The sequence below is a fragment of the Meles meles genome, chromosome 5 (assembly GCF_922984935.1).
Source record: "Meles meles chromosome 5, mMelMel3.1 paternal haplotype, whole genome shotgun sequence".
NCBI lineage: Eukaryota > Metazoa > Chordata > Mammalia > Carnivora > Mustelidae > Meles > Meles meles.
Window position 1 is genome coordinate 143786055 of NC_060070.1, and position 27927 is coordinate 143813981.

Below are 27927 nucleotides of genomic sequence, written 5' to 3' on the forward strand. Positions count from 1 at the left end.
CTCCTCTCCTCGGATGACAACCCCAAAATATCATCCTTACTATCCTCCTCCTCCTTCAGAACTGGAGCCTCAAAGAAAATCAATTTGGAATTAAGGTAAGTGGAAAAAAATTTTAACACTTGACTGAAAAATACTATCATTAAAAACAATCCACTTTTTCGGTTGCCTCTTTTTTTGTCTTTTACAGTCTTCAGGACAAAGAGAAGTCATTAGGGAGACTAAATAGAAAGGTGTCAGTGGGTCCAATCACAATCATGACTTCCAAGCCCGCTGTTGCTTAGACGAAAGCCGCCAGCTCACAGTAAAGTCGGAGAGGACGGCTCCTCAGGAAAAGCACCATCTGATAACCTTCGCCTCTTTTACCCAGGCACAGAAAAAGATGAAGAGTAATGTGTTCCAAGTAGGATAAACCTTCAGACTTCAGTATCCAGACAGGTGAGCGGGCAGCTCCCGGGGAAAATGCCACTGACTCTTTTGTCTTATTTTAGAACAACAGATTGCATTACTATGGCAAGCCTAGTGTGCAGGGTTGGGCTCCCTTGTCTCCCTCTTCAGGGTCATCTTCTGTGGACATGGCTCCGGTTTAAGTATCTCATAGCTTGTGAGAGATGCCATAGAGCCCCGGCCCTGGAATCAGACGCCCGTGGCTTTGATCTCAATGGCCCCACTTGCCAGCTCAGTGACTCTGGGAGGCAGCCTCTCAGTTTGCATCCAAAGCCTTAGTATTTTCCCTACACTTTGACCTGGCAATTCCACTTCTAGGAATCTGTAGTAAGACGATAAATAATGATGTTCGCAGTGATTTGTGCACAAGGTTGTTCTTGGCAGCATTATTTACGAAAGCAAAAATTTTAGTAAGATCTAAGTATCCAACAGTGTGAAACGACTTCAAAGAATTAGTCTAGGTCATCCAAAGGAATTCAGACTCTAATATAGTACAGTAGTGGTTGTTTAATAACAGTGATAATGTTCACAAATGTTAAGTACAAAAAGAATATTGCAAAATGTATGTGTCCACGTGTATAATAAAAAATTGACTTTGGGGGAAGCAGTCCACGTCTCAGCCTGTTTCCTCACGTGGGAAACGGGATGCAAATGACGAACATGGGTAGCAGTCGTGAAGATGAGATGAATATACGTAAAACACTCGGTGCCCAGACCACGCTCTGTAAACAGCAAGTGGCACTTGGGTTACTGCTATCATTGCAACAGTGCGGGAATTCGTAAGGGGGCTACAGGCAGATCTGGGTTCAAACACTGGCCTCCTCGCTGGCCAGGTGGGTGACGGAGGAGGACGTGCAAGGTGAGCGGCCAGCTCCGAGACGGACAGACTTGCCCTAACGGCCCAGTGCTGCTGGGACTGTGAGGTCGGCACCGCGCCCAGGCTGCGCTGAGAACACCAGGGAATCTACAAGTGATGGACTGTCCTTGAGGCTGATGCTTCTCCCACTACCTCGGTTCTGAGTTACATACTTAAAAAGTCATAAATTTGGAAAATTCACATTTAGTAGATATCTTAATATTACAGTTGTATTTAGAGAGACTCCAAAATGCTTTTATGCTACAGGAGTGTTCTAACTTTCTCTATTTCGACACCTCCGGGTGGCACTGTCTCTTGGAGCCATTTCTCCTGAAGGGGAAGGGGCAAGGGGTGGTCCTTAACAACTAACTTTGCAGTAAATATACTGAGGCTGGACAGTAGCTCGGAGAGGAAAAGGTACTCACTAATGACCCACATCTGGGACTAAGGCTTCTTCCCTTGCTAGGCTGATCCCCCTTCAGCATGCCCCCCATCAAAGCCCCCAGCCCCAGAGCCGTGAGCCTGGGTCCCCAGGTGTCCCATGCTTACCTCTCCTCTGCCCACTGGGTCACCTTCTGCTGGGCCGTCTGGCTGCTGTAGGCCAGGCGGTCGGGGCCGCTGCTCGGGGATTGCCGCTCCGGGGACAGTTGCTGGCGGAGCTGCTCCAGCTCCCGCTCGTACATGAGCCGCTGCTCCTCTAGGGCACTCCTCTTCTCCTCCAGGTACTGCTTCTCCAGCACCTGGACCACATTCTGCACTGGGTCTGGGGAGCCAAGAGACAAGGCGAGGTATGTTCCATGATGGCTACAATAGGGCAGCGAGAATTCTCTCCCTGCTCCCTATCTAGCCTCTCCGGATGCTTTCTCGTGGCCCGGGGGCCCTGCCGGATGAAATCCTCCCCGCCGCCCTTCTGCTAACACTTCAGATGAATGCCTTCCACGTATGCATTCCCCACATCTACGGGCTTCTTCACTGCAATGAGCTCACTCTCATGTTTCAACGGATCAGTACTTCACTACCAGCACATGGGAAGAGGCGATGGGCTCCGACCCACCAAGAACTTCAGGACATCTGAGCTTCGAACACAGAGCCACACAAGACTTCATTTTTACGGTATTCAATTTCGATGCCCATTTAGCATCAGTTTTGGTATATGGCGATGGGTTTGTATTTCTGATTTTAGCCACAAATCTCATGACTCCTGGATTTCTATCATGGGGGAGCATATGCTTGGAGATATCAAGTATCTGGCCTGGCAATTTCTCAGGTGCTGGTGTCCAGGAGGGCAATGCACTTTCAAGGAGAAAAGAAAAAGAGAAAAAAGGGGAGGGGGGAAGAATTCACTTGCAAAACAACAGGCTGTTCTTGACTTTTTGCCTTTGCAGATCAGAGATCAGCTTCATACATGGTGAACAGAGTAACTGGTTGTTCAAAGAGGCCATGACCACGGCCAGCAGTGGTTGTGGTACAGGTAGGGGTCACTGCTGAGGCCGGACATTAGCTTGGCCATGACCGCTGCCTCGGATGCTGTGGAGAAGGCAAGCACTGACCACACGTCCACAGAAGAAAGTTACCGACATCTCTAAGTGAGCAGACTGCAGGGGAACAATACACCAGACATCTGGATGGCGAGTAAGAAAACCAGCATCCCAGTGACTATCTCCTTGACGCGCACGAGACGGGGAGGAGACGCACGGTCTCAGACCGGCCTGGAGCTCACACCTTTGCCTGTTATTCAACTAGTGCTATTCGTGCGGTCTTCTCACAGACGGACTCTCAGCTTAATTTCTAGGACAGAGTGGGGAACGGAGAGGACGAGACGCGTTTTTCCATCATGCAATGATGGTTCCTGACTGACTTTTCCAGAAGACCCTTTCTATCGACTAAGTTTAAATTTAATTTAAAATTTACAATTTAGGGGGCGCCTGGGTGGCTCAGTGGGTTAAGCCTCTGCCTTCGGCTCAGGTCATGATCTCAGGGTCCTGAGATCGAGCCCCACATCGGGCTCTCTGCTCAGCAGGGAGCCTGCTTCCTCCTCTCTCTCTCTCTGCCTGCCTCTCTGCCTACTTGTGATCTCTGTCTGTCAAATAAATAAAATATTAAAAAAAAAAAATTTACAATTTAAATTTACCATGTAAATTCTACTAATCTCCTATGTAAGCAGTAAAAGAGATAGTATGTTAGCTTTAAAAAAAAGGTTAAATTATACACAACAAACAGCAGAGAGCAATTCAAAAAAATCACTAGATATCTACACAGAGTACAGGTGAGTTGTTTTAATAAGAAACGACAACCACAGGGCAGTAAGAATTCTGCCAGCCACTGGCCTCCACCCAGGTAAGAGGCCCTGCGCCCTCCCCATGCACCACCTCTTGAAAGCTCTGCAATACACCTGACGGTGGGAATATTCCTTTTATGCTTTATGCTGCCCTAAGATCACAGAGCTAGTAAGCGACAGAGCCGGGTTGGGAACTCAGATCAGACCTAATTATCTGGAGGTAGGACATCAAATTTACCAATAAACTGACAGAGTATTCTTGTTTCCAGTGTTTTGCTCAGAATTAGTACTCTGTTAAAAAGCAGGTTGTTTTTTTTTTAATTACTGTTCTTTTCAGGTATAAAATTCTAAAATTCAGCATTTTTTTCAAAGCAGAAATAGTTTTCTTCACAGAGTCCTGACAGGGAGTCCTTAAAATATGCCACCTGAAAATCTGAAGGAAAACGAACTCCTAAAAAAATCCCCAACTCTTAAACACAGACCACGGCGAGGGAAGACCTCTTCCGCAGAGTAAGACATCTGTGTCTGAAACGTTAGAACTTCTGACCTTGCCCTGTAAACTGGCGAAAAGTACATGAATAATATGGTGAAGGAGTCTGAAGAAATTTTAAATGTAAGGCTAGAGAAGAAAAACTCAGAATTTTATAAAAACGCATGTCTCAAACAGTACGTACTTTCCCCCTTTTGGACTCTAGGTTTAAAAAAGGAAGGACAGGGGCGCCTTGGTGGCTCAGTGGGTTAAAGCCTCTGCCTTCGGCTCAGGTCATGATCTCAGGGTCCTGGGATCGAGCCCCGCATCGGGCTCTCTGCTCTGCGGGGAGCCTGCTTCCTCTCTTTCTCTCTGCCTGCCTCTCTGCCTACTTGTGATCTCTGTCAAGTAAATAAATAAATACACCTTAAAAAAAAAAAAAAAGAAGAAGAAAGGAAGGACAGGGTCTTCACCAAACATTTATACCTCCACGGAGCCTGGTTTTCAAGGGCCCTACCTTAGTGTTCATAAATCTCTTCCAGAGAGAGAAAACTAGAGAAGATACCGGTTTATAAAAATTAATATTCTAAGACTTTTGCTAAAAGACACCGGGTAAGACATTCAGTCCTCGTTTCTGCTTGTTAGTCCGTGGTGTGTGGAAACACACCCGATCCCCAATGTCTGAGAGGATTTCACCCCGAGGTTCCAGGCTAATGCAGATGCCACGTGACCAAGGAGCAGATGCAGACGAGGGAACAGCTCAAAGCATCCCTCCCCGGAGCCTCCCACCGTACAGTCCGGTCAGCCCCGCCCCGGGTCCCAGGGACAGACCACACTGGACAGAGCCCAAGTCAAGATACAGGAGCTAAGATTTCGTTCTGTCTGTCTGTCTGTCTTACCTGTTTTGAACCTCGGATTTCAACACAAGTCTTTCTCTTACACATATCTGATGTTGCTGTCTTTTCAGTTAGCCAGGGTCAAGCCTGGATCACTACACAGCTTGTTTTTAAAAACAGATCATCCTACTCAGCAGCTCAGCCTGACTCTGTGATGTAGCCTAGGACAGACGCCGAAGACTTCAGCCTATTCTCAGCCGACCAACCATCAAAACTTGGCCACCGTTTCTTTTTCTCCCCATCATTTTCTTCCTCTTGAACGAAGGGATTTAAAACTCAGTGAGCCTGGAGCCCAAGGCCAAGCCACCAAAGTGGGAGGTGTTTTAGGAAGAGAGAAAGGACATTTACTAAGGTATCTAGCATGTTCCTCTCTGCTGGTTTACTCTTTATCTGGCACGTAACCATGTAATGTGCTCGGACTTATTTATCTGTCCGGAGAACGGAAAAGAGAGGTGCCAGCAGCAGAGGCCAGAGGGCACTGACGGGGTAAACAGTCGGTTTCATTCATACCCACGTGCCCGATGCGCTACGCTGAAGGGAAGTAAATCCTTCGGGAAAAACAAAAAATAACTCTTAATCCCAGAGGGAATGAACTCAATGACTCTTCACCAGCCCCTCCACTGCTCCCTCCTTTACAGCTGCCACGGACTCTCCGAAAACGCACGAGGGCCTCCTTCTCAGTCTGCAGGGAGGACACACCATCGTCCACAGATAACTAGGTTGGCTTCTACTCTTAATTCCAATAAGTTGGGTTTTAGATCCTTATTTAGAGATTTGAAAGGACAGCATCCTCGTCTCTGGGACGATGCAGGTCCGCCGACAGCGTCCAGTACAGAGTCCTGCATGGCTGAGCTCCCAACGGTCACCCCACCATCAGCGCCAGGAGCAGTGATGCCAGCGACACTTCTGGGCTGGGGCCGTCCAGGGCAAGGACAAGGTCCAGAGCTCAACCAATAGGAAGGCAATGGAGCTGGGACACGGGGAGGCAGGGGTCATGACTTAAAAGGGCGCATGCCTCAATCAGGAGCACGGAGTGCTTCTGTCAGGTTCCCGGTTGCGTTAGTCCGATTTTGCCAGAGCAGAAGCACAAGCATCGGCCAGCAGCATGGCTAACAAGCGGTCAAGCTCCGCCATGCTAACGCCGATCCGGTAAAACCTTTATCCCAGCGCTGGTGGAGCAGCTTCGTCTGAAACCACATGAGAGGGAAGAGGACCTTCAAGTAGGACCACCAGGGGGACGACCACCAGGCAGACAGGCTGATGATGGGGAAGCCACCTGGTGACGGAGGCGAATTCCATGAACACGAGCCCCCCCCCACCCCGCCCTGGGGGTTTGGGGACTGAGTCAGAGCACACCGGAGGGAAGCCCCACTTACACGGGGCATTGGGGAACATGTGTGTGTGTGGGGGGGAACACTACTTTGAAATGGATGAATTAACACTGGGGAGGGGCAAGGCTTGATCTGGAAGACAAATGGTAACTCACGTTAATACCAGGAGCCAGGCCACCGGTGACTCATTAATTGGTTTGGCTAAGAGGACTGAAGGAATTAACAAACACGTACTAATACTCATCAGTGATTCAGGGCTCTAATATAAATTATAAGAACACAGTGACAATAAAATTAGGAATCTGTAATGTGGGATGATGGATGACTAAACGAATGGCACTTGGATACTCTGCTGTTAGAAAACATCTAGAATTCTGTAATCTCACGTCAACAGAGAAGGTTCTCCCGAACACGCATTCCTGCCCCTGGGGCTTGGGGCCCACACCCTCCTGTCACACCCTGTATCCATTCAGGGCTCCCAAAAATTACTCACAGGAGACTTTCTGCTCAGGCATGTCGGAAAATGGGCCATTAATGTAATTCTGATGTCTGAACATCGCTTTGGAATGAATGTCTTTTCGGATTCCTCCCAACTGGGGGGAGCAAGCAGCAGGGTGGACCGCAGCCTGATTTCTAGCTGTGGCCCAGCCTGTGGTGCAGCGTCCAAAGCCGCAGCGGCTAATCTGCCCCCCCTAAGCTCACGGACGTGCTTTTCTGGTGCTGTTCTATATTCTCCGTATCAAACACATCACACCTGTTTTTCCACCTAGGCTTTTCTTCATACCTCATTTTTATAACTGAGAAGAGGGGATCCTTGGGGCTAAACACCCAGAGAGATTAAAAGGTCAGTGTCTTTATTCCTGCAGTGGAATCCCCCATTTGATAGGCCGGAGATCTGATGATATTCTCCAGCCACACTCACATTCTTCTCAGATAGGCTGACCCAAAGACAGAGTGCAAAAGTCAGTTATCCAGGGAGAGCCCCGCTGGGAGACGGAGATGCTCTCCCTGAGCCGCGTCAGACAGAGGCGCCTGGGATCCTCCCAGGTTCGAGGCAGGGATCCTTAGGTATTCAAAGAACTCGTGATTGGGAAAGTGAGATAAAACAAACTTTCTCAGGTGCTCCTGAAGGTAGCCTCAACTACATTTCCCTGTCAGATAGCTCTGGTCCCAGAAATGCAGCCTTGTGCTTGGTAGGAGAGGAACTTTCCTGTCCTACTGACAGACCAAGAGATGCAAGAGAACCCCCAGAAGTCTGTAACAGGCATCAGTGTGCTATGGATTTTACCAAATGCATGTAAGTGTGTATGAAAAAAAGGCTTACCTTTTAGACATAGAGGGAAGAATTTTAATACAAACACTGAAAACTTTCTGGAAAGAGGGAATCTAGAAATAATGCTTTGGAAATCTCTTCCTTAAAAACCTGAGACAGGCTGGTGTGTAAGTCAAGCAAAGAGCCTACAAAGCCGTTCTTTGTAGGATCATTTTTGTAAAAGGTACCTGGACTTACTAAGTAAGCTTCTTTGGTGGCATAATTCCCAACTGAGTTTTTAGCAAAATATCGTGACCTTTATCTCCCCATTAGATTGCATGTGAAATTCCTGGGTTCCGACTCTGCTGGGGATTTCTGTGCTCGGAAGGATTCAGAAGGGACAAACTCAGTAATGGGAATTGGAAAAGGAATTCCACCATGATCCTTCTGTACTCTAGGGCTGCAGAAATGTTACCAAAACTGACTTGGGAACAAGGATCTCAAAATAGGGACCAGCCACTTCCTAATTATAATTGAGGGAGGAGACCAGGCCCTGGGCTACTTTCATTAGCCCCTCCCCAATGGCCTCTGTAAGAAATGGGCAATTTGGGGCATCTGGATGGCTCAGTCCATTAAGCATCTGCCTTCAGCTCAGATCATGATCCTGGGGTCCTGGGATGGAGCCCGGTGTTCCTGTTCAGCAGGGAGCCTGCTTCTCCTTCTGCGTCACGCCCCCACCCCCCCAACTCACACTCTCTGTCACACAAATAAACGTTAAAAAAAAAAAAAAAGGAAATTAGTAAGGTTTGTGTCTTAATTTCAGAACAACATCTCCACTTTACCAAGTGCGTCCCTGACTGAACTGCGTGATGAGACAGGAGCTGCCGAAGACGCCGGGCTCTGGAGGTGAGGTCTTACCATTGCTATTCAGGGTTTTCATGATAACTTCCATCTGTGCAAATTCGTAGTTGTAGTCTGGCTCTGACGAGGCCTCGCTGGCTGCGTCCAGGTCATGCTCCGGGGGACCCGCCTCCTTTTCAAAGTCTTTCAACCAATCTCGCCGCTTCCTCTTAGGTAAGTTAATTCTGTGGGGTTTTCCATCGTTAGAGAAAACGGACTTGTTTTATACTCCAATAACAGAAAGAAAAAGTTCACAAAAATATGAGGGAACACAAAGATGTTACCTAAAGAAGTGGTTATTGCCCCACAGGATCCGATCACCATGCCACAGCTGGGTGGCACTGCAGACAAGGGTGCCGTTGACACAGGACCTGATGGAACATGGGGGACAGGGGACAAGTCAGCTCCACGGGAAAGAGCACACAACCCGGCCCCAGGAGCCAAAGAGAGAAATGGGCAAGTTTCTCTTGACAGATGTATTCTACTGGGGCACCTGGGTGGCTCAGTGGGATAAGCCTCTGCCTTTGGCTCAGGTCATGATCTCAAGGTCCTGGGATCGAGCCTCGCATCGGGCTCTCTGCTCAGTGGGGAGCCTGCTTCCCCCTGCCTCTCTGCCTACTTGTGTTCTCTCTCTCTCTGTCAAATAAATAAATAAAATCTTTAAAAAAAAAAAACAAACCACCAAACAGACGTATTCTACTTATTCCTAAAGAGAGACTAATAGAGTTGTAAGCACTATCAAAGCACGTGATCTAAGCAATGATGACCAAGGGACCCCAATAGCACTCGCAGACGACAATGAGGCATGATGTCCTCCTGATGGAAACAGACACAAGAATGCCTACGGAATGATCTTGTCCAGATCTGGGCAGAACCTGATCAAGCTTTTATATCTAACTACCAATTTAGGAACTACAGAAGGTGGTGGAAGATGGTACGTGACACCAGGGTATGCAATGAGCAAGATGGTGAGGGTGGGAAACAGCCAGGTTATCATCAACAAATAAATGCAAGGAAAAGTGGTGGGGGGGGCGGGGAGGGAAAGAGGGAGGGGAATCTTTGGGCTAAAAGAGACACAACAGCCAATGCCAATGGCTGAAGCTTATTTGATCCTGATTTCAAGAAACAGCTGAAAAGGAACATTTATGATACCACTGGGGAAATTTGAATACTGGCTCAATATATGAACAGTAGTAAGGAATTACTTGTAATTATTTCAGGTGTGACGGTACGGAAGCAAAGTTCAAGAACACTTGTCTTTTAGAGATACAAGTTAAGATATTTACGGATAAAGTTGTATCTGGAATTTGCTTTAAAATAACGCAGAGGCGGGGTGCCTGGGTGGCTCAGTGGGTTAAAGCCTCTGCCTTCAGCTCAGGTCATGATCTCAGGGTCCTGGGATCGAGCCCCACATCGGGCTCTCTGCTCAGCAGGGAGCCTGCTTCCTCCTCTCTCTCTGCCTGCTTCTCTGCCTACTTGTGATCTCTGCCTATCAAGTAAATAAATAAATTCTTTAAAAAATGAAATAAAATGAAATAACGCAGAGAGGAGGGAGGAGACGCAGAGGGTGTCTAAATAAAACCAGGACAGCCAAGTGTTCACTTTCGAAGCTGGATGATAGATATACGGGGGCTCGTTACACTCTCCTTCCCACTTCCCACATCTGATGCTCTCCGTAATAAAAACAGGGAGAACATGAAAAGAGGACCAGGTTTAAATCCCAAATAGCTACCATACAAACTGTAAAAACAAGACAAACAACTGGAGATGGGGGAAACAACACCGAGTCTCTGCTTCCCAGCACGTCCCATGCCGCAGATGGCGTGCACCGTGTCTCCGGGATGGCGCTGGTCTACGCGTCTGCGATCGTCTCAAGCAAATCCTGAAGCCCCAGCTCTTCCCCATCTCGCAGCTTTGCTACAGCTTCCTGGCTCCAAGGGGCCAGGGATCCGGCGGCTCTGGGTAACTCACTCTAACAGACCTCACAGGATTTCCCGACAATCGGAAGATCTCGTCAACGGATTCTTTAACACAGTCAAAGCCCTGCCACTGGGACTTTTCTTAGGGGGAGAGGCAAAGTCCTCCAGAACTTTTAGTGCTGATAACTGAAGTCTTCTAACAAATGCTTCCTTCATTTAATAAAAGAGATTTTGCTGGTATTAAAACAATCAGGAAGAGAATTAACTAACTGAAGTTTAATTTGCTAAAGAAATATCCGATGAAGTTTGAGGGAGAAAAACAGTGATTAGTCTTCTGAGTTTTAGTTGTTCAATCAGTTACTTTTCTCACAGAATCCATTATCTGGCTCCTAATCTTTACAGGACTCTCCAGCTCAGACTTACGGAGCAAGGAGAGCCCACGTGTGAAGATAAACCTTCCTTTGTAGTCATATTTCAAGTTTAGGGACTAGGTTTTTTTGTTGATAAAAAAAAGAAACAACCCTGGCAATCTCATCATCTCAAGTGGATTTCATCTGTCATACAATAACACGATAAACTTCGGTGTCTATCTTTTACACTAACATGTTCCCTTTATTCTTGCCGATGAGAATGACTCTCGACGCTAACTCAAGCTTCAAAGGTCTGTGTCCACCTATTTGGAATTATGGACTCATTTATTCCTCTATAAAATGTGGAAAATGAGATCAGAATATATATGTAGCTCTATACAAATACATGTATTTTTGCCAGAAGGATGATGAAAAGTTGTTTTTTTGGGGAAAACTAATACTTACCTCTTCGACCTAAAAAACAAACATTCATGACTTGAAACGAATGTTTCAAGGAAAACATGTGCCTAGTTTATGAAGGTATCTAAATAATATATCTAGGTGTATAGATAGATAGATGGGTATCTAGACATTCAGACATATCTAATGAATCTATAATCTAATATCCAGGAATAGCAGCATGAAGAAGAGAAATGTGTCCCTCAGTGTCCTTTATTATTTTAAACTCTGAATTACAATTTAAAAATTCAGTTCCTCGTTTTCATTAGCCGTATTTCGACACCCAAGAGCACTGCCTCACTAGTGCCTGCCGAAGCGGTCTTAGCAGACACAGAACCTTCCCGTTATCTCAGAAAGTTCTACTGGGCAGTATTGTTGTAGAATAAAACTAAAAACAGCTCCAGAGCAAATGAGAAAGGACTATAATAACCTTTGCCTTTTTACGTATTGCTAACTTCTGTGATCATCTGTATCTTTAAGGGAACCTTCTAGAAGTGTGTGTGTGCGCGTATACACACGTGTGCACACACTCACACAAACTTCTGAACAGACATATAAACATCACTTTGCCATTTATAGTATGCTCTTACTACAATACTATAAAGAAAAAGTTACGGAAACTGCCTGTTTTGGTAATGTATCCAAGCCAAGAAATTAGCATAAGAAGTAATTTCCAAGTGGACATATGCCTGCGGTACTTGTCAAGAAGCAAGTACAGAATGTGCTTGCTACAATTCATGTCCCGTCACCCAGGCCATGAGACTCCTAGGGAGAACTTACTCCTGAAGCTGAGCCCACCTGTGGAAGCGAAGTTATCAGCAGATACGACCCACAGGCAGGCTGAAGCCCCAACAACTCCAGAGATAGAATTTTCAAACAAAGACGATAAAATAAGTAAAAACCTAATTCTTAAAGGCACACAGTGTCGTAGACACAAGACTCTCTCAATATAGGCCAGGCCTACCGAAAAAAGGGTTTTCTAATCTTTTATAAATGTAAAACAGAGACACTGAAATTAAATACTCAATGCAATGGTTAAGCAGCAGGTAAGATGTGACCAGAGAGCCAACACAGGGACTTGAAGACAGACCTGAAGACACAGTGACTCTGCCTTAACCCCATGTCCCTCTCTCGCTCCGTCTCCAATCCAGTGTCCGTCTTTACAACCACGGCTCTCAACCCGCTTCCTCACCCCCCATTCTCTCCTCCTCACATCTGTTCCTTCTCTAACCATAACTCCATGGTTCCTAAACGTCCCAAGGCTGCAACATCCAACAGAAGCTTGTGAATCTCTGTTCTGACCTCTTCTTCCTTACGGTGTTAGTGTTCTCCTCCCTTGGCTTTCATCCTCTATCTCTGGCTCTCTGACTCCCTTGTCTCTGGGCTCCTCAGACCATCCCTACAACACCGGTTTATTGCTTCCACGACACCGTCTGGATCCACTCTGCAGACAGACAACACCACTAACGGCCAATTCTGTATTGTGAGTGTAACTCTACATCCCTAAATCCAATTCCAACTGGTTCCATCCACACTGATATCCCAAGGACACCTCAAATCCAGAGGATTCCAACCTGAATCCATTACCACTCATTACCCACCAACCGCCAAGCCTGTCCTTCCTCTAGTATTCCTTATTTCGGCTTAGAATCGCCACTGTTTATGTAGTCTGCCAAGACAGAACTGTGTAACCATTGCTGACTTCACCTTCTCGTTTACTGTCCCCAAGCACATCACTAAAGCCGACCGACTCTCAAATACATTTTGTTCTTCACTTCTCCTGCCACTTGCTGTGTTCCCATGACAATATCATAATAATATCTTACCAGAGCTCCCCTCCTCCAGTCCTGCAACCCCACACATTCCCATAGTGATCAGATCTGCAGGAAGAAGCTCTTACCATCCCACATCATCACTGTTGCTTCTGTACATTCTCCCCTACCAGGTTTCCAGTCCCTACACGTGGGCATTCCCAGCACAGAGCCTGGAGCAAAGAATCCTGAATGAATGCACTTCTACCCCCCGGGGAGGAAAGGAGGAGCCGGGCAGGATGAAGGAGGGCAGAGAGCAGGAACAAAAACGTGGCACTGAAATTGGATATGAGGAAATTTGCTGATTAAAGTTATTTTTAGATACGGTGTTAAAAGAGAGTACGATCCAATCATACCATACACTTTAAATATATGCAATTTTGTCGATTAAAAACCAGAGTACTAAAAAAATCCAGAGTTTCTAATATAGGGGAATACAGCGTAAGGCAGAAGTCTACTTGAACTTGGAATAAGTAAAAATTAAGGAATAGCATCATTTTACCATTAGCTATCTTAACAATTATATCACTGTAACACAAGACCTCATAATTTTCATGAATCATGTAGGCCATCATTGTTAGTCTCAGTTGGTCATCACCTGGAAATTGATATGGATAATATTACTAGAATACTTTGAAATGAATGTAAAGTTCTCATAAAAAGGAGTATTCTGGTCACAATGTTTGTGTTAATGAATATTGTGACACGACTTCACATGAACTTTACACTTGACTGTAAAGTACTTCAAGGCAGTATTTAATAGAAATCCAAAAGTAAATATACTGTCCTGTCAATTCTCAAATTTTTACATATTACAGCCTGGTTTAGGGATGTGTCATACCATGGAGTTATGTGATAACTGCTTTGTGTACAAGGTTGTACACTGAGTTAACAACTAACTTTATTCAGGGTTTGCGTGTGTCAGGCACTGAGCCCAGTGACTTCTGTCTTTCCTACGTTGAGCCCTGAGTTTCACAAGGGTCTCATCGAAGGTAACCCAGCCAGTCCAGGCACAATGAGACACCCCAAAGCTGGCTCTCTGAGTGCTGCCATACAGCCCCCTGAAATAGGAAAGATAACCCCAAGATCCCAGCGACGTCTTAACGCTGATATAACTGAGCCACCAGACAGAAAGGGGCAGTCCGCTCCTTCGGAAAACCAGGCTCAAGATACAAGAGGTGGACATTTACTTCTCTTACCTTGCATTTTCTTTCGGAGTAAGAGTAACGTCGCCGTCAGACGCGATGTCTATCTCACAGTGCTCCGCCTGAATTCCTATCCCAAACAGCTGGATGTCCTGTGATGTATCTGCACCCACCCTCGTGTGGTCCTAGTGATGGAGAGTGGAAGAAAGAGAAAAAACCTGCACTTACAAGTAACTCGATGCAAATTTAACCCCATCGATCTGAGGAACCCAACAGCATCTGCGTGACGATATTAAATGAATCAGGTGGGAGAAGCAAGATATCTGGAGCATTACAGGGCCAAGGTTTACCTTAATACGCTACATTTTAAAAATACTTAAACACTATGAAGAAAACACCATTTTACGATACAAGGAAATGGGACTTGACAGGAGACTATCTTGAGATCCATGTTAACCTGACGGCTCACTATTTATGTGCCCGTGGGCAAGCCACTTCACAGGCTGTGCCTGCCTGCCTCCCTCCTTCCCCCCTCCGCCCCCTTTCCCCCCTAAAACCAGGACAATATCAGCAACTTGAACTACTTAGTAGGATTCTTTCAAGGACCACCTGAGTGGACAGTGAAAATGTTCTGAAAATAGCTGTATGAATTCAAGAACCACTAACAGAGGTTTCATGGAAAATCATATTTTTAAACATATAACCTTTAAAATGATCTAAGTGGGGTGCCTAGGTGGCTTGGTTAAGCGTTTGCCTTTGGCTCAGGCCATGATCTCAGGGTCCTGGGATAGAGCCCCGTGTTAGGCTCCCTGCTCAGCAGAGAGTCTGTTTCTCCCTCTGTCTCTGCTCCTCCCCCTGCTCATGCTAATAAGTAAAACCTTAAAAAAATAAATAAATAAAATAAAATGATGAAAGTGGTTGAGTTCTGAATACAGTATTACAGAGCCCTGTAGCTTGTGGGTTACAGAATGCACAGATGAGCATGATTTCAAGTACCTCAAACCCCAGACATATGAGGACTTGTCACTCCCACGATGCGGTCCACAGCTCATCCCTTTGTATTTTCTATTGCTCTAAAAATCACTGAGTCACCACAACAGTAATAGTTCCCTATTCAACACAAAGCCTTGATCTTTCAAAATTAGGATTTTGGACACAATTCCTTATGCCTTAATCATGTCCTAAATGAAGAGAATTTAATTCCATTAGTGGACTCTCAGTAAGTCAGGGGCTATTTGCACCAGATTTATGTCTCTGGAAAAAAGGAGAATAAAAAGGGTAACAGAAAACAGGCTCTGCTCTTCAATTCTAGCTTATTTTCCATTGTGTTTTTATATTCACTCCAGGCAGATCAGAACCCTTAACTAGGCACCTATTTATTTTTTAGCAAGTGGGTAATACCTCTGCATTTAGAGGTTAAGGTGTGTGGACCGTTAGATAAGCTGCCTTCAAGTTCCTAGGTCTCCAATCCTTGAGCGTTACTTAAATACTGCCCCATAGGGGAGGGGGGTCGGGAGAGGGTGGTGGGGTTACAGACATTGGGGAGGGTATGTGCTATGGTGAGTGCTGTGAAGTGTGTAAACCTGGTGATTCACAGACCTGTACCCCTGGGGCTAATAATACATTATATGTTTATAAAAAAAAATTTTTTTTAAAGACAAAAAAAAATACTGCCCCATATATTTCTATATATTCATAAATTCTATATATTCATATATTTCTATATATATTTCTATACCACCATTAAGTCAGGAACTGTGTGTGTATGTGTGTTCATGCTAAAAATCCCGTGTCTTTTGGGGTACCCCGTATCAGTGTCCATCAGGTGCCTGACTTCAGACAGATGTCTTATTTCTCACTTAACAAAATAAGCCAGCATTTCCAAAAGTGTGGTCTGACAGAGAAAGATAAACACCATATGATTTTGCTTTATGTGGACTCAAAAAAAGACAAACAAGCAAACAAAGAAAAAGCAGAAACAGACCCATAAATACAGAGGGGAGGTTTCACTCTCAATGGCAACCAGACCGCACTACCCATCCTCTTACTTTTAAGGGGCGCTGAGCTGGAACAAAGAGCAAAATCATGGGTAGAGGCACCCAGATTCTAATGGGCGCTGTACGTGAATGAATCAGGACTGCGACTATCTATTTATTTGCTCTCCTACCTTTAAATAATAAACCAGAAGTTCGTTGAGGGCAGGGTCTGCGTTCAGGTTGACTAAGTAGCACTTGTCATCCCCGACCTTGATACCCGACGTCTCCAGGGAAATCCCCATACTTTCGAGTTGTCGTTGTCTCTCCTGCGCACAAAAACAGACAAAACCGGGGAACTCTATTTGTTGCTCTAGACACAAGAGGTATCCATGGAAAGTTTCGGTCACTGTTTCCGGGGATGATGCCAAAGAAATGACACATTCCAACCAAGTTTACGGAATGTCTTAAGCGTGTGACATCTTGAGTCAGTGTTATCAGGGTGCTACGGGGGAACCAGACACCACTGTCCCTATAAGGGGTTTAGAGTCTAGGAAGGGGGTAAGACCACATACCTAAATCAGAAGAGGAAGGATGGAGAGGAACACTGGAGAGGAACAACGTACTATAGGGCTTCCAAGGAGGGAGACAGTGATGGCTTCAGAGACCAGGGAAGGCGTCAGCAAAAGGATATATTTGAGATGTTTCTTGCAGTATAAGAATTTTACAGGAAGAAAAGGGGCAGTAGTAAGGTAGGAGGAGGCTGTTCTAATGGAAGGCACAGGAAAGCACAGGAGAGATTCTGGGCACACTGCAGGATTCCAGGTGCCGAGAACCCTACTCAATGTGGAAACGTCATGGGAGAGACGGGGATGGAAGAGCAGGTTGGTTCCTGACTGCAGAAGGCCTTGAATTCATCCATCCATCCACCAATCCATCCATCCATCCAAGAGATATTTAAGTCTTAGGTACTGATCTAGGACTAGAAATACAATAGCAAACAAAGTCCCTTCATTTGTGACAACTTGTGTCCTAGTGGAAAGAGGCAGACCATGAGAAAACAGACATGTAAAATACAGAATTTGCAGCAGTGATAAGCACCGTGAAGAAGCACGGAGCAGTGGAGAAGGCACAGGGAGTCAGGGGTGTGTGTGGGAGGGTGTGAGTGAGTGTATGTGCGTGTGGGAGGGCGTGAGTGAGCGCGCGTGTGTGTATGTGAATGACGCCTACGAGAAGGCTCGACTAGGTCCCGGTTACTGCTTTCAAGCTCCCTCACCGGGACGTCCGGTCCAGTAAGTCCCAGTGGTCTGTGAGATTAAAACAGTCACAAGAGGCGTCGTGTAGATTCATGAAACGCACACACCAGTGCAGCATTAGTCCTTGCCTTACATCGGATCTCACGTAAAGTTCGTGCAGCATTTTCTCACAAGCCCAAGGAATCAAATACAACGAAAAAAACGATCATGTGCTATAAGTTATAAATTCTCTGCCAGTCAGTGATGTCGAATGCTGTGCCAGGTGATCCCAGACCACAACACGGAAGAGCAGGACACAAGATCAGTGTCTCCTGCAGAGCACGTCTGCTCCAACTCAGTGCTCTCGGCGCTTCTGGCAAACACGTGGCCCCAATGGCGGTTAATGAAAGATGACGAAGTCGGCCTCTAACCCCCGACCTTTGCGGTCTCGTTTAGCAGAAAGAGGTCCTTACGTGACTTTTTGAGGATGAGGAGTGGTTACACAGAAAAGACGGCAAATGAAAAAAAGTCACAAGATTTCAGGCCTGAATTATCAAGCTACCTGTGCGATTTCTTCTGTTTTCCTCAGCTTCTCTTCCCAAGTCACTGTTAGCTCTTTGATCAGCTTTTCAGACTCCTCGAGCTTCTCTTTCAGTTCAGGGGCCTTCATAGCCTTGGGAAGGAAACCAGAGATAGCTGATTTTCTAATTTTTGCCACCATTATTTACAAAACAATCACTTACTGTCCTTCGTAAGTGGCCATCAACAGTCCACTGGAAGCAATTAAGTTATATGGCATCAGGGCGGGCTTTAGATCTTTATTAATTAAAAGAAGTGTACGAATAAAGGACTGCTACTCTTTAAAGGAGAAAATGAAACCAGTGTCCTGAATTAAACTGATACAAATCATTACAGAGTAATTTTATCCATCATACTTAAATTTCACATTTAAAGACCTTTTTTTTTCCCCCTTAAAATAGGCTCCATGCCCAACACGGGGCTTGAACTCACAACCCTGGGATTAAGAATCGCCTGATCTGCCAACGAAGCCAGCCAGGCACCCTTCATATCTGAAGACATAAAAGATGCTAACATTCACCGTCAAAATAGAAACATAGGAAAAAGGAGAAACTGAAGCAGACTTCTTACTCAGCGAGACAGAGATCAACACACACACCGCCCATTAACACACCCCAGGGAGAACCTACCAGGAAAGGTGAAGAAGAATTCTTCTCATTCATCTTAAAATTTGCCTCTGAATCATTTAGAACTATTTCTCTTATTGGTGGTAATAAACTTTGCGTAGTCATCACTCTCTTGAGAACAGGACCTCTGGGCCAAAGGGCAGCAATTTCCCTCTGAGTAAGCTCGGTGAGAATAACTAAGGGTCCAGGTACGGATAAGTACATGCTGCTCAAACACTTCGGGACCTGTACTTGGCAACAACGTGCTTCCACACCCTACAGCAAGGGGTGCCTCTGCAAAGCATCAGCCCACAAACAGCAAAGACGGCAGACTCGGACAAGAAATCCAAGTGGCGATGACGTGCACGGGCACTGTGGTTTCAGAGTCTCACGTGCTAACCATGGCTGAGAGTGACATTCAGTGCTGGGGACAAGGAGACACCCAGGAGAGCTCTATCTCGGTGAACCTTCTGTGGCCCCTCTTCTGGGGCATGGTTCTAGCCAGCCGGCCTAGGTTATTGGTCACGGTGGAAAAGCAGATTCAGAGACAAGAGGAAAGAAGTAGCTCATTGACCTCTACACGAATTTCAGAACCGCCACACCTGCCTCCCAGGATCATGACTCTCTTCAAAGTTTATCAATGTTTTGATTTTTCAGGTGTTTTGCTACCGTTCTTGGTGCCCTAGAAGATGACGCTCGATGCACCGAATGACTGTAATCATGACGGTAACTAGCAACATTTGCTGAGCACTCACAAAGCTGCCAGGCAGCACGCTAAGTGTCCTCCAGTATCAACGCTAAGTGTCCTCCAGTATCAACGCTGCCCTAGGGGTTAGGGATGGATACAATCGATACAACAAGGCCTTCCGACACTTCAGAAGCCCACGGCTGGAACGGCTACAGTACAACTCCACCATCACCAACCAAGAGACCGTTCAGATCCCTGGCTCTGACTCCTTTCTGCCCGTTTATCTCAATCTCTTACTGACTACTTTCTTGACTAGATACAATGACAGACAGATAGACAGCCTGGTACGAAGTACTCAAAAATAGTATCTATCACCCTTTCCCCCCACAGCTTAATACTGTCCTGACCAAAGAGGGTTCTAAGCAGGTGGTATGAAGGGATGTGACCTCAGCAGCCCTAGGTACGCACCCAAATGAGGCACGGGCGAGCACGCAATGTAAGCCCAGGCACCTCGCCTTCATTTCAATCCTATTACCTATTTCAAACAAGAGAGCACCTCAGCCAGCAGCTTGCCACAAGCAAGTTACTTAGAAGAGCGTGTGTTTATTCAAGCTGGGTAAAGCCAAGGAAACACCATAACCATGAGAAATGACCCATTTTGTTTCCTGCCAGGAGCTGATACACATTAAAAAAAAAAAAAAAAAGGAGATTTCTGAATTGCTCCTAACATTTATCTGTCTTCCCTGACTTGAGGAAGAGATGATATATAACCAACTAATCTGAAAATTGTAAGGCCTATGGGTGCATAATTTACACTGTTAATAAAAACAGGGACGCCTGGGTGGCTCAGTTGGTTAAGCCACTGCCTTAGGCTCAGGTCACGATCCTGGAGTTCCAGCATTGAGTCCCACATCAGGCTCCCAACTCCTCGGGGAGTCTGCTTCTCCCTCTGACCTTCTCCTCTCTCATGCTCTCTCTCTCTCTCTCTCTCAAATAAATAAATAAAATCTTAAAAAAATAAAAATAAAAAAATAAAAGCAAAACATCTGGGGCGCCTGGGAGGCTCGGTCAGTTAAGCATCTGACTCTTGATTTCAGCTCAGGTCATGATCTCAGGGTCCTGGGACTGAGTCCCGTGTCCGGCTCCACGCTCAGCAGGGAGTCTGCTTGAGATTCTCTCTCTCCCTCTGCCTCAGCCCCTCCCCTTACTCTCACTCTCTCTCTAAAATGAATAAGCAAATCTTTAAAAAATAAAATAAAACGACATATTTGGTCCTTCCAGTTTCACGCTGGGTGAGATCTGCAGCCGACGGCCAACTGGTCGACGGAAGCCAACAGCGAGCCAGCAGCAGCCCCGACTCTTACTCGTCCGCTTCCTCAGCGGCTGGCTGAGCTCCTGGGACAGAAGCCTGGTATGACTCACGCTGTCCACACCGCACTTAGCATGCAGAAGCAGCCAATCAACACAGAGATGCTGAATGGCATGGAGATGACCCAAACCCGCAGGCCAAGAATACCCTTCCCTGCTCCAGAAGCACCAGTCAGGGACGCACAGAGACGGGGAGCCCCGGGCTGGTCTTACCTCGGCCTGCGAGAGCTGCTCCTTCAGCTTCTCTACTTCCTCGCGCAGCTCCCGGATGACCTTGGCGTTGGGGTCCTCATTCACGACGGCGTGGTTAACGATCCTTTTGGCTCTATCTGCGTATCGTAAAGTGGAGAGGGTCTCTTCGTAGTTGTCTGCTGCCGGGCTGATGGTGGCTATCATAGAGGTCTGGCTGTTGCCTCCCAAATTGTCCTGCAAAATATTTCCAGTAGCATCTTAGGAAACGAGCCCCATTCTGTGCACAGCACGCAGGATGAAAGCTAAAAACACGCGTGACATTCTCTGTGAGCAAAGAGATGTGTTGTGGAAATGGGTTTGTATTTCAGAAATAATTTTATGCCAAGGTGTGGTTTCTCTAGAGTTGCAACAACAGTGCCTGTCGAGCAGCACTCCCCCACGGTAAGGAGGGCGACAGAGGCGCATTTTCTCTGCATTCCTGGGAACGAGGAGCATGGCGTTGTCGGGGGCGGCCGCTTATTTGGCTAGCTCTGCACACACCTTTCCGCTGCCAGCTCTGAAACTGGCAAGTTTTCGTTGGAAAGGAACGCTGGAACAATGAATTACCTTAAGAAGCCAAGTGAGGACTGAATCTCGATAAGGCACAAATTTGTTTTTACCCTTGCCAGCTGCCTGGTCAGCCAGCGATGATATAACCAACCCCAAGGTTGTAAGGGATCTGCCGAAAGAAAAAAAAATTTTTTTTTAATTAGCTTTATAGAATACTTACATTGTTTCCATAAAATAAGAATCATTTCAGGGAATAAGTATAAAATATGCAGACCAAGGCCCTCAAGTTGATACAATCAAGTGTATGTTAATTCGTCAAGAAGCTGAGACAGAGAGAAATGAAAAAGTAACTCCATTCATTTGAAAGAATGAATTTAAAATCCCTGTACACAAGACCTATGACACAGACGTTTCAGTACCTGGAAACACACGTTTAATAATCACTCCAGAGACTTCTAACGGACTCTGAATATTACGTTGGGATTCTGAACCATTTATTCTTTGGGGCTAATCTGGACCATTTGGGCCTCTCATTTGGGCCGTAACCACGTAACTTGAAGAGAACTTCCCCCTGAAATTTACAAGGCATATTCTGCTCATCTGTTAAAGCTGGCAAGCTTATTTCACAACTCAGTGTGGAGTTTGTACAATTGCACAGAACAAAGACCCACCCAAGCAGAGGACAGCATATGGCTACTCTTTCAACACCTGCTACACAAAGCAGCACTGGGATCCCCTGAGAGCTGCTTAGAAACACAAACTCTTGGAAGCCTCCCCACGCCCACAGAGTCGGAACCAGTTAAGGATATTTCCAGGTGATTCACAGGCACATTAAATTTTAACAAGCTCTGGTTGAACAATGCCCAAAGTGACACATGGATTTAGCTGCCTAGGCCCATGATTCTCAAAACGTGGTGCTGGGACCAGCAGCACCAGCACGACTTGCGACCTTGTTACAAATGCACATTCTCAGGCCCCAGCACACCCCAGACCTACCGACTCAGACACTTGTGGTGGGACCTACCACTCAGTGCTTTAACCAGCCCTGCAGGTGATCCTGGTGCAGGCTGGAGCCTGAGACCCACTGGTTGAAGCTCATGAGTGTTCCCTGGTACTTAATACATATTTTCTGCATCAGAGAAAAGAGCACCATAGAAACAAGAGATTTGTGAAACTGAGGGATGAAGGACACCCTTCTGTGTCACGGTGGAGTACCAACTGCACTTTCAATAGGAAACAAGAGTTTAGCGTGAAACACTAGTTTTCTTTTTAATGTTAACAACAGACTTCAATGAAATGAGTTGAAAGAAAGCATGTTTCTCACAAAACATAATCTTAAAGGTGAGTCATTTGAAAAATCACTGAAATACAAAGGCAAAATCAAGAGGTAGAAAACGGGCCAGAATTTTAAATGACAGCCGTTCCTGCAAAGTGACATAAATATGTACAATACAACTGACAGATACACAAGTTAAATCCACGCCCAAAGGAAATGAAAACATTTGCCCACACAAAACCGTGTACATGAATTTTCATAGCAGTGTTAGTCACAACAGCCAGAATGTAGAAACCACCCAAGTGTCTGTCCATCAAATGATGAAGGGACGAATAAAATGTGGTATGTCCTCACAATGGAATATTATTCAGCCACAAGACAGGATTCTGATATAACCTACAACATGAATGAACCCTGAAAAATTCTGGTAAGTGAAAGAAGCCAAACACCAAAGGCCAATGTCCTGGGTTGAAGAGTGTCTACCCAAAATTCATGTTCACCAGAACCTCAGATATATTCTTATTTGAAAACAGGGTCCCTGCAGATGTAATTAGTTAAGATGAGATCATACTGGCTGAAGGAGGGCTGTAATCTAACGACTGGTGCCTTATAAGAAGGCCACATGAAGAAGACATCCAGGCAACAGGGGAGAGGCCACGTGAAAAGAGAGGCAGAGAGGGGAGCAATGCACCTACAAACCAAGGAAGGTCAAGGAGCTTTAGCAACCACTAGAAGGTAGGAGAGAGGCATGAAACGGATTTTCCCTCTGAGCCCCAAGAAGGAACAAACCTGGCCAATCCCCTGATTTTGGATTCGTGGCTTCCAGAACTTTCTATTGGGGTAAGCCACCCAGTTTGTGGTAATCTGTTACCACACTAGGAAACTAATACAGCCACCTATTGAGGCCATTGATACAAAATACCCAGAAGAGCTGAAATCTGTAGAGATGAAGGTAGTGGTTGTCTAGGGCTGGGGGTGGTATGACTGGCGAATGATGTGGACACAAGCTTACTTTGGGGATGATTTTCAAATTAGATTGTGGCAATGGTCATACACTCTGAACATAATAAAGCTGCTAAACTGTACATTTTTAAATGGTTAAGGATGTGTATGTGAACTATTTCTCAATATAGTTGTTTAAAAAAATTCAAGTTCAATCAATCCATCAGTCCTCTGGAAGGTAACAAATTTAAGAAAGAAAATGGTAAAGATAAATTATAGTCTGTATCAAAATGAAAAGTTTCTGCACGAAGAAGGAAACAGTCAACAAAACTAAAAGGCAACATACTGAATATAAGAAGATAGTTGCAAATGACATATCCAATAAGGAGCCAAAACAACACCCAAAGACAAATAATCCAATTAAAAATGGGAAGAAGACATGAAAAGACATTTCTCTGAAGACACACAGACGGCCAACAGACACATGAAAAGATGCTCAGCATCAGTCATCTTCAAGGAAATGCAAATCAAAACTACAATGAGGTATCACCTCATACCTGTCAAAATGCCTAAAAGTTAAGAAACAAGCATTGGTGAGGATGTGGAGAAAAAGGAAGCCTCTCACAGAGTTGGTGGGAATGCAAGCTGGTGCAACCACTGTGGAAAACAGTAGGGAGGTTCCTCAAAAAATTAAAAATAGAACTATCCTACTACCCAGTCATTACCTTAATGGATATTTATCCCCAAAACCCACATGCACCCCCATGTTTATCACAGTATTATTTGTAATAGCCAAATTATGGAAGTAGCCCAATTTATCCAGCCCATTTATCCAGATAAATGGATACAAAGAATATATACACAATGGACTATTACTCAGGCGTAAAAACGAACAAAATCCTGCCATTTCCAACATCATGGATAGAACTAGAGAGTATAATGTGAAGCGAAATAACTCAAAGAAATATGAATACCATATGATTTCACTCATATGTGGAATTCAGGAGACAAGATGAGCAAAGGAAAAAAAAAAGAGAGAGAGAGAGACAGACAGACAGACAAACCAATAAGCAAACTCTTAACTCTAGAGAACAAATTGATGGTCACCAGGGGGGAGGGGGTTGGTGGCACGGGAACTAAAGAGTACACTTATGAAATAAAAATTATATTTAAAAAGAAAGAAAATGGCATATGATATATATGAAATAGAAGAAAACAGGAATTCAATGTTAAGGCAAAACCACATTTCTGCTTATAGAATATAGGGCATTGTTCACATTTTGCAACTACTGAAATAAAATTTTCAGTTGAAAACAATTCTTCGCACTGTATCAGTTTTTAGTAAATACAGCAGAAATCACTTTAATTGATACAGACTATAAAACGCTCCACGACTCCAAGGTCGATACCAGCAATTCTCGAGAGAACAGTGCCCTTTAGTGCAAACCCATTCTGGGCTGGTCATGTGTTTTTCATCACTGAGGAGACAGGATCTGACTTTGTCTGGTGGCAACCGCTACTATTTTCTGATTCGAAAGTGTGAGGAGTAAAAAGGGAGAGTTCCTGGCACCCTAAGCAAGACACAAAAAAATTAAATGAGGGCTTTGAGAGAAAAAGGGAAAGGGCAGCACAATGTGGTCACTGCCCACATCACGTGCAGGCTGCCCCAGGACATCCCCTCAGCACGTCAGCACGTCCAGCACGAGAGCCACAGGGGAGGGGTGGGGCAGGGCAGACATGATCACGTGACTCGGGGGCCGGTCAGGCATAGTCACGTGACTCTGTTTCCTGCGTGCTGTGTTCTGGAACTTAACCGCTTAGGGAAGCTTATGACTAGTAGAAGCCTTTTACCTGATCGTGTGCACACGTTCAAAACAAGGCCTCTGTCTCAACTTGCTGTCCCCTTGGAACAAAAAGAATAAAACTGCAGGGTGAGGAGACTTCCACGGTGGGTGGGAGGTAACCAGGTCACCCGGTGACCAGGGAGCCATGATGCCACTCCTCCCTGTGACCTTCCACCCAGGAACAGTGATCCGGGGGTTTGTGGAATCTCAAAAACTGCGTGTGAAAACTGAACATAACTTCATTCCTAGGGAGCTTAAGAATATAACAAAATCACAAATTACGGATCCTGCTACTGCTGTCTTCTCATGCTGGAGGCAAATGGGCAGCTCACAGGTTTCCAGGACAGGGTGGGGCTGTCTGCCCATCTGAGCGGCTGAAAAAATTGTCCTGGGAACCTTTCTGTTCTACCAAAGTACAGCTCCTTCCCTGAACCTAAGGGAAGTGGAGATAGTAAGGCAGCTCCTAACCTTTGGGCAAGTTCTTGGGCTGGGGTGGTGGGCACGGAGTAAATGGGGAGGACAGAAGGATTAGGCTAGGGGATAACATTTATGAACAGATAGCCATGTTTTAACATTGAAATTTTTAAAATCTACCTATCTAGTGTAACAACAGAGAATTTGACATTAAAAAGAAAGTTAAGAAAACTAGGAGGCTCAAAAAACAAAATAAAAACAGCCCCAATAAGTACAATCAATGAGAAAAATATGGTCATAACTAATTTTTTTCCCTTTTCTGCACCTTCCTCCAACCTCCATAGTTTCCCTTGAAACCCTAACCACCAGATTCCTTCCCTTAGGAGTGGATATGATGTGATGTCAGTTAGCTATACTCTCCCAGATGGCTTTCAAATACATTATTTTACCTATTTTCTAGTGATCTTTGTCTAAGGTCCTAAGTGCAGTAGTTATTAAACTTTGCTAGAGTTACCTGCATGTGTATTTCTCTATCTCGTACTACTTAAGGTTTTGATTGCTTTGAGAGCGGAGACCATTCTAGATCGTACCATTATTACTGTGCCTGACTTACAGAAATGTCAGTATCTGCTGAGTAAAACTGAGTCTAGAGTACACTAAAGAACAGAACATGGGTCTCTTTCTAAAAAGGACTGATTCGATGCTGGCTTTGGTACTCTCTGTGGATGTTTGAGAGAAAAAGGGAAATGGTATCCCCTCTGCCTTTTTTGCTTGCTAACAGAACCCTGATTTTGCTGGGCTAAAAACTCCACTTTGCAGAGTCCTCTGCAGCTCTGCGAAGCCACGAAACACAGCTCTGGCCAATGAGATGCAGGGTGACATTACTGGGTGGGGCGTCCAAGAAAGCTATTGTTCTGGTAGAAAAGGTACATATTCCGTAGACATAAGCCAGAAGCCAGTAGTCCTTTGCCCTTCCTTTCCCCCTCTAGTGTGGAACACAAATAAGGCTACAATGCCTGGAATGATAGAGTCATCTTGAGGTCACGAGGACAACGTGACCACACGCTAAGGTTCGTTGAGCTGGGTGCCTGACAGCATTTTTGAGGTACTGTACCAGCCCTTGGACTTCTTGTTAAGTGAGGAAAAGTAATCCACCATTTTGATCATCACTGTAACTGTCACTTACAGAAAAATGCAATCCTTTGCTTTTAAAGAAAGTTGAAAGCTGATGAAGTTAGTGGACTTGAGTTAGTACTTGTCCCCAGTTAAGTCCTCACTCTTAACAGTAAAGGGAAAATGCAAAGGGTATGTACGGCAAACCAGGGGCAAGGACAATCCCATCCTGTGGCAGGAGAGGAAGGACTCGTCCCACTCCCCACCGATTTTTGGTGGCCAATGTGAGTCATTCAAGTCCAATAAAGTGCAATGTGTAACAAGTACCATTCCCAGTCTCATTTCCGTTTCAAGTGCCATGGTGAAATCAAATACACACGAACATTTCCAAAAATGAGTTCTCTTGAATATTTATTCTGCAGATTTTAGCAGATGTAATACCTAGAATTCTGCCATCAAATAAGTTCAGGGAGTGAGTTCAAGTTATATGGGATTCATGCGCCTCTGAAGGGAGGCTTTTTTAAACAGCCTTGCTCAAAATTATTTGTCCAAGGGTCTTTTTCCTCCCTGAGCCACTTGAGGAACTAGGATTTCCCAAAAATGCTCTGAGAAACCCTGAAGTCACAATGCCACTTGCCCCAAAACATGTGACCACTGCCTCCCAAAGAGATTTTTGCTCTGTCCTTTGCGTGTCTCTCACGTTAAATGCAAAGATGTTTATTCAGATTTTTTCCCCACATATGTGGACCCTGCAATGGGTAAGTGGTACATTGATAAGGACCCCTACCGGCCCTTGAGTAATGGACAGAATCGGGCCATTTTTACTCTCCCCAGGTACAAGTTCACATTTGGTTATGCAGGCAATACCCATTTCAGTGCGATTTCCGAGAAAAAATGATTAAGAGTCCTGGGAAGTACTCAAGAAGAGGAAAAGGAGGAATGAGACACATGACATTATAAATACTATGCTTCTACTTTACTACATTGTCACATAAGTTATTGGACAGAATCCTAAGAAGAACATATATCTGCATCCATA

At 45.3% G+C, this 27927-nt stretch overlaps 1 protein-coding gene across 1 annotated transcript in view; it reads right to left on the reverse strand.

The window, feature by feature from the left end:
- The window catches only part of KIF13A (kinesin family member 13A), a 199800-nt gene that overhangs the window by 39343 nt on the left and 132530 nt on the right, over window positions 1-27927 (reverse strand). The window contains 8 exon segments of the mRNA XM_046004604.1: window positions 1850-2063; window positions 8445-8611; window positions 8711-8797; window positions 14165-14295; window positions 16278-16412; window positions 17881-17991; window positions 20772-20984; window positions 21357-21468. Coding sequence (XP_045860560.1) covers window positions 1850-2063; window positions 8445-8611; window positions 8711-8797; window positions 14165-14295; window positions 16278-16412; window positions 17881-17991; window positions 20772-20984; window positions 21357-21468 — 1170 coding nt within the window.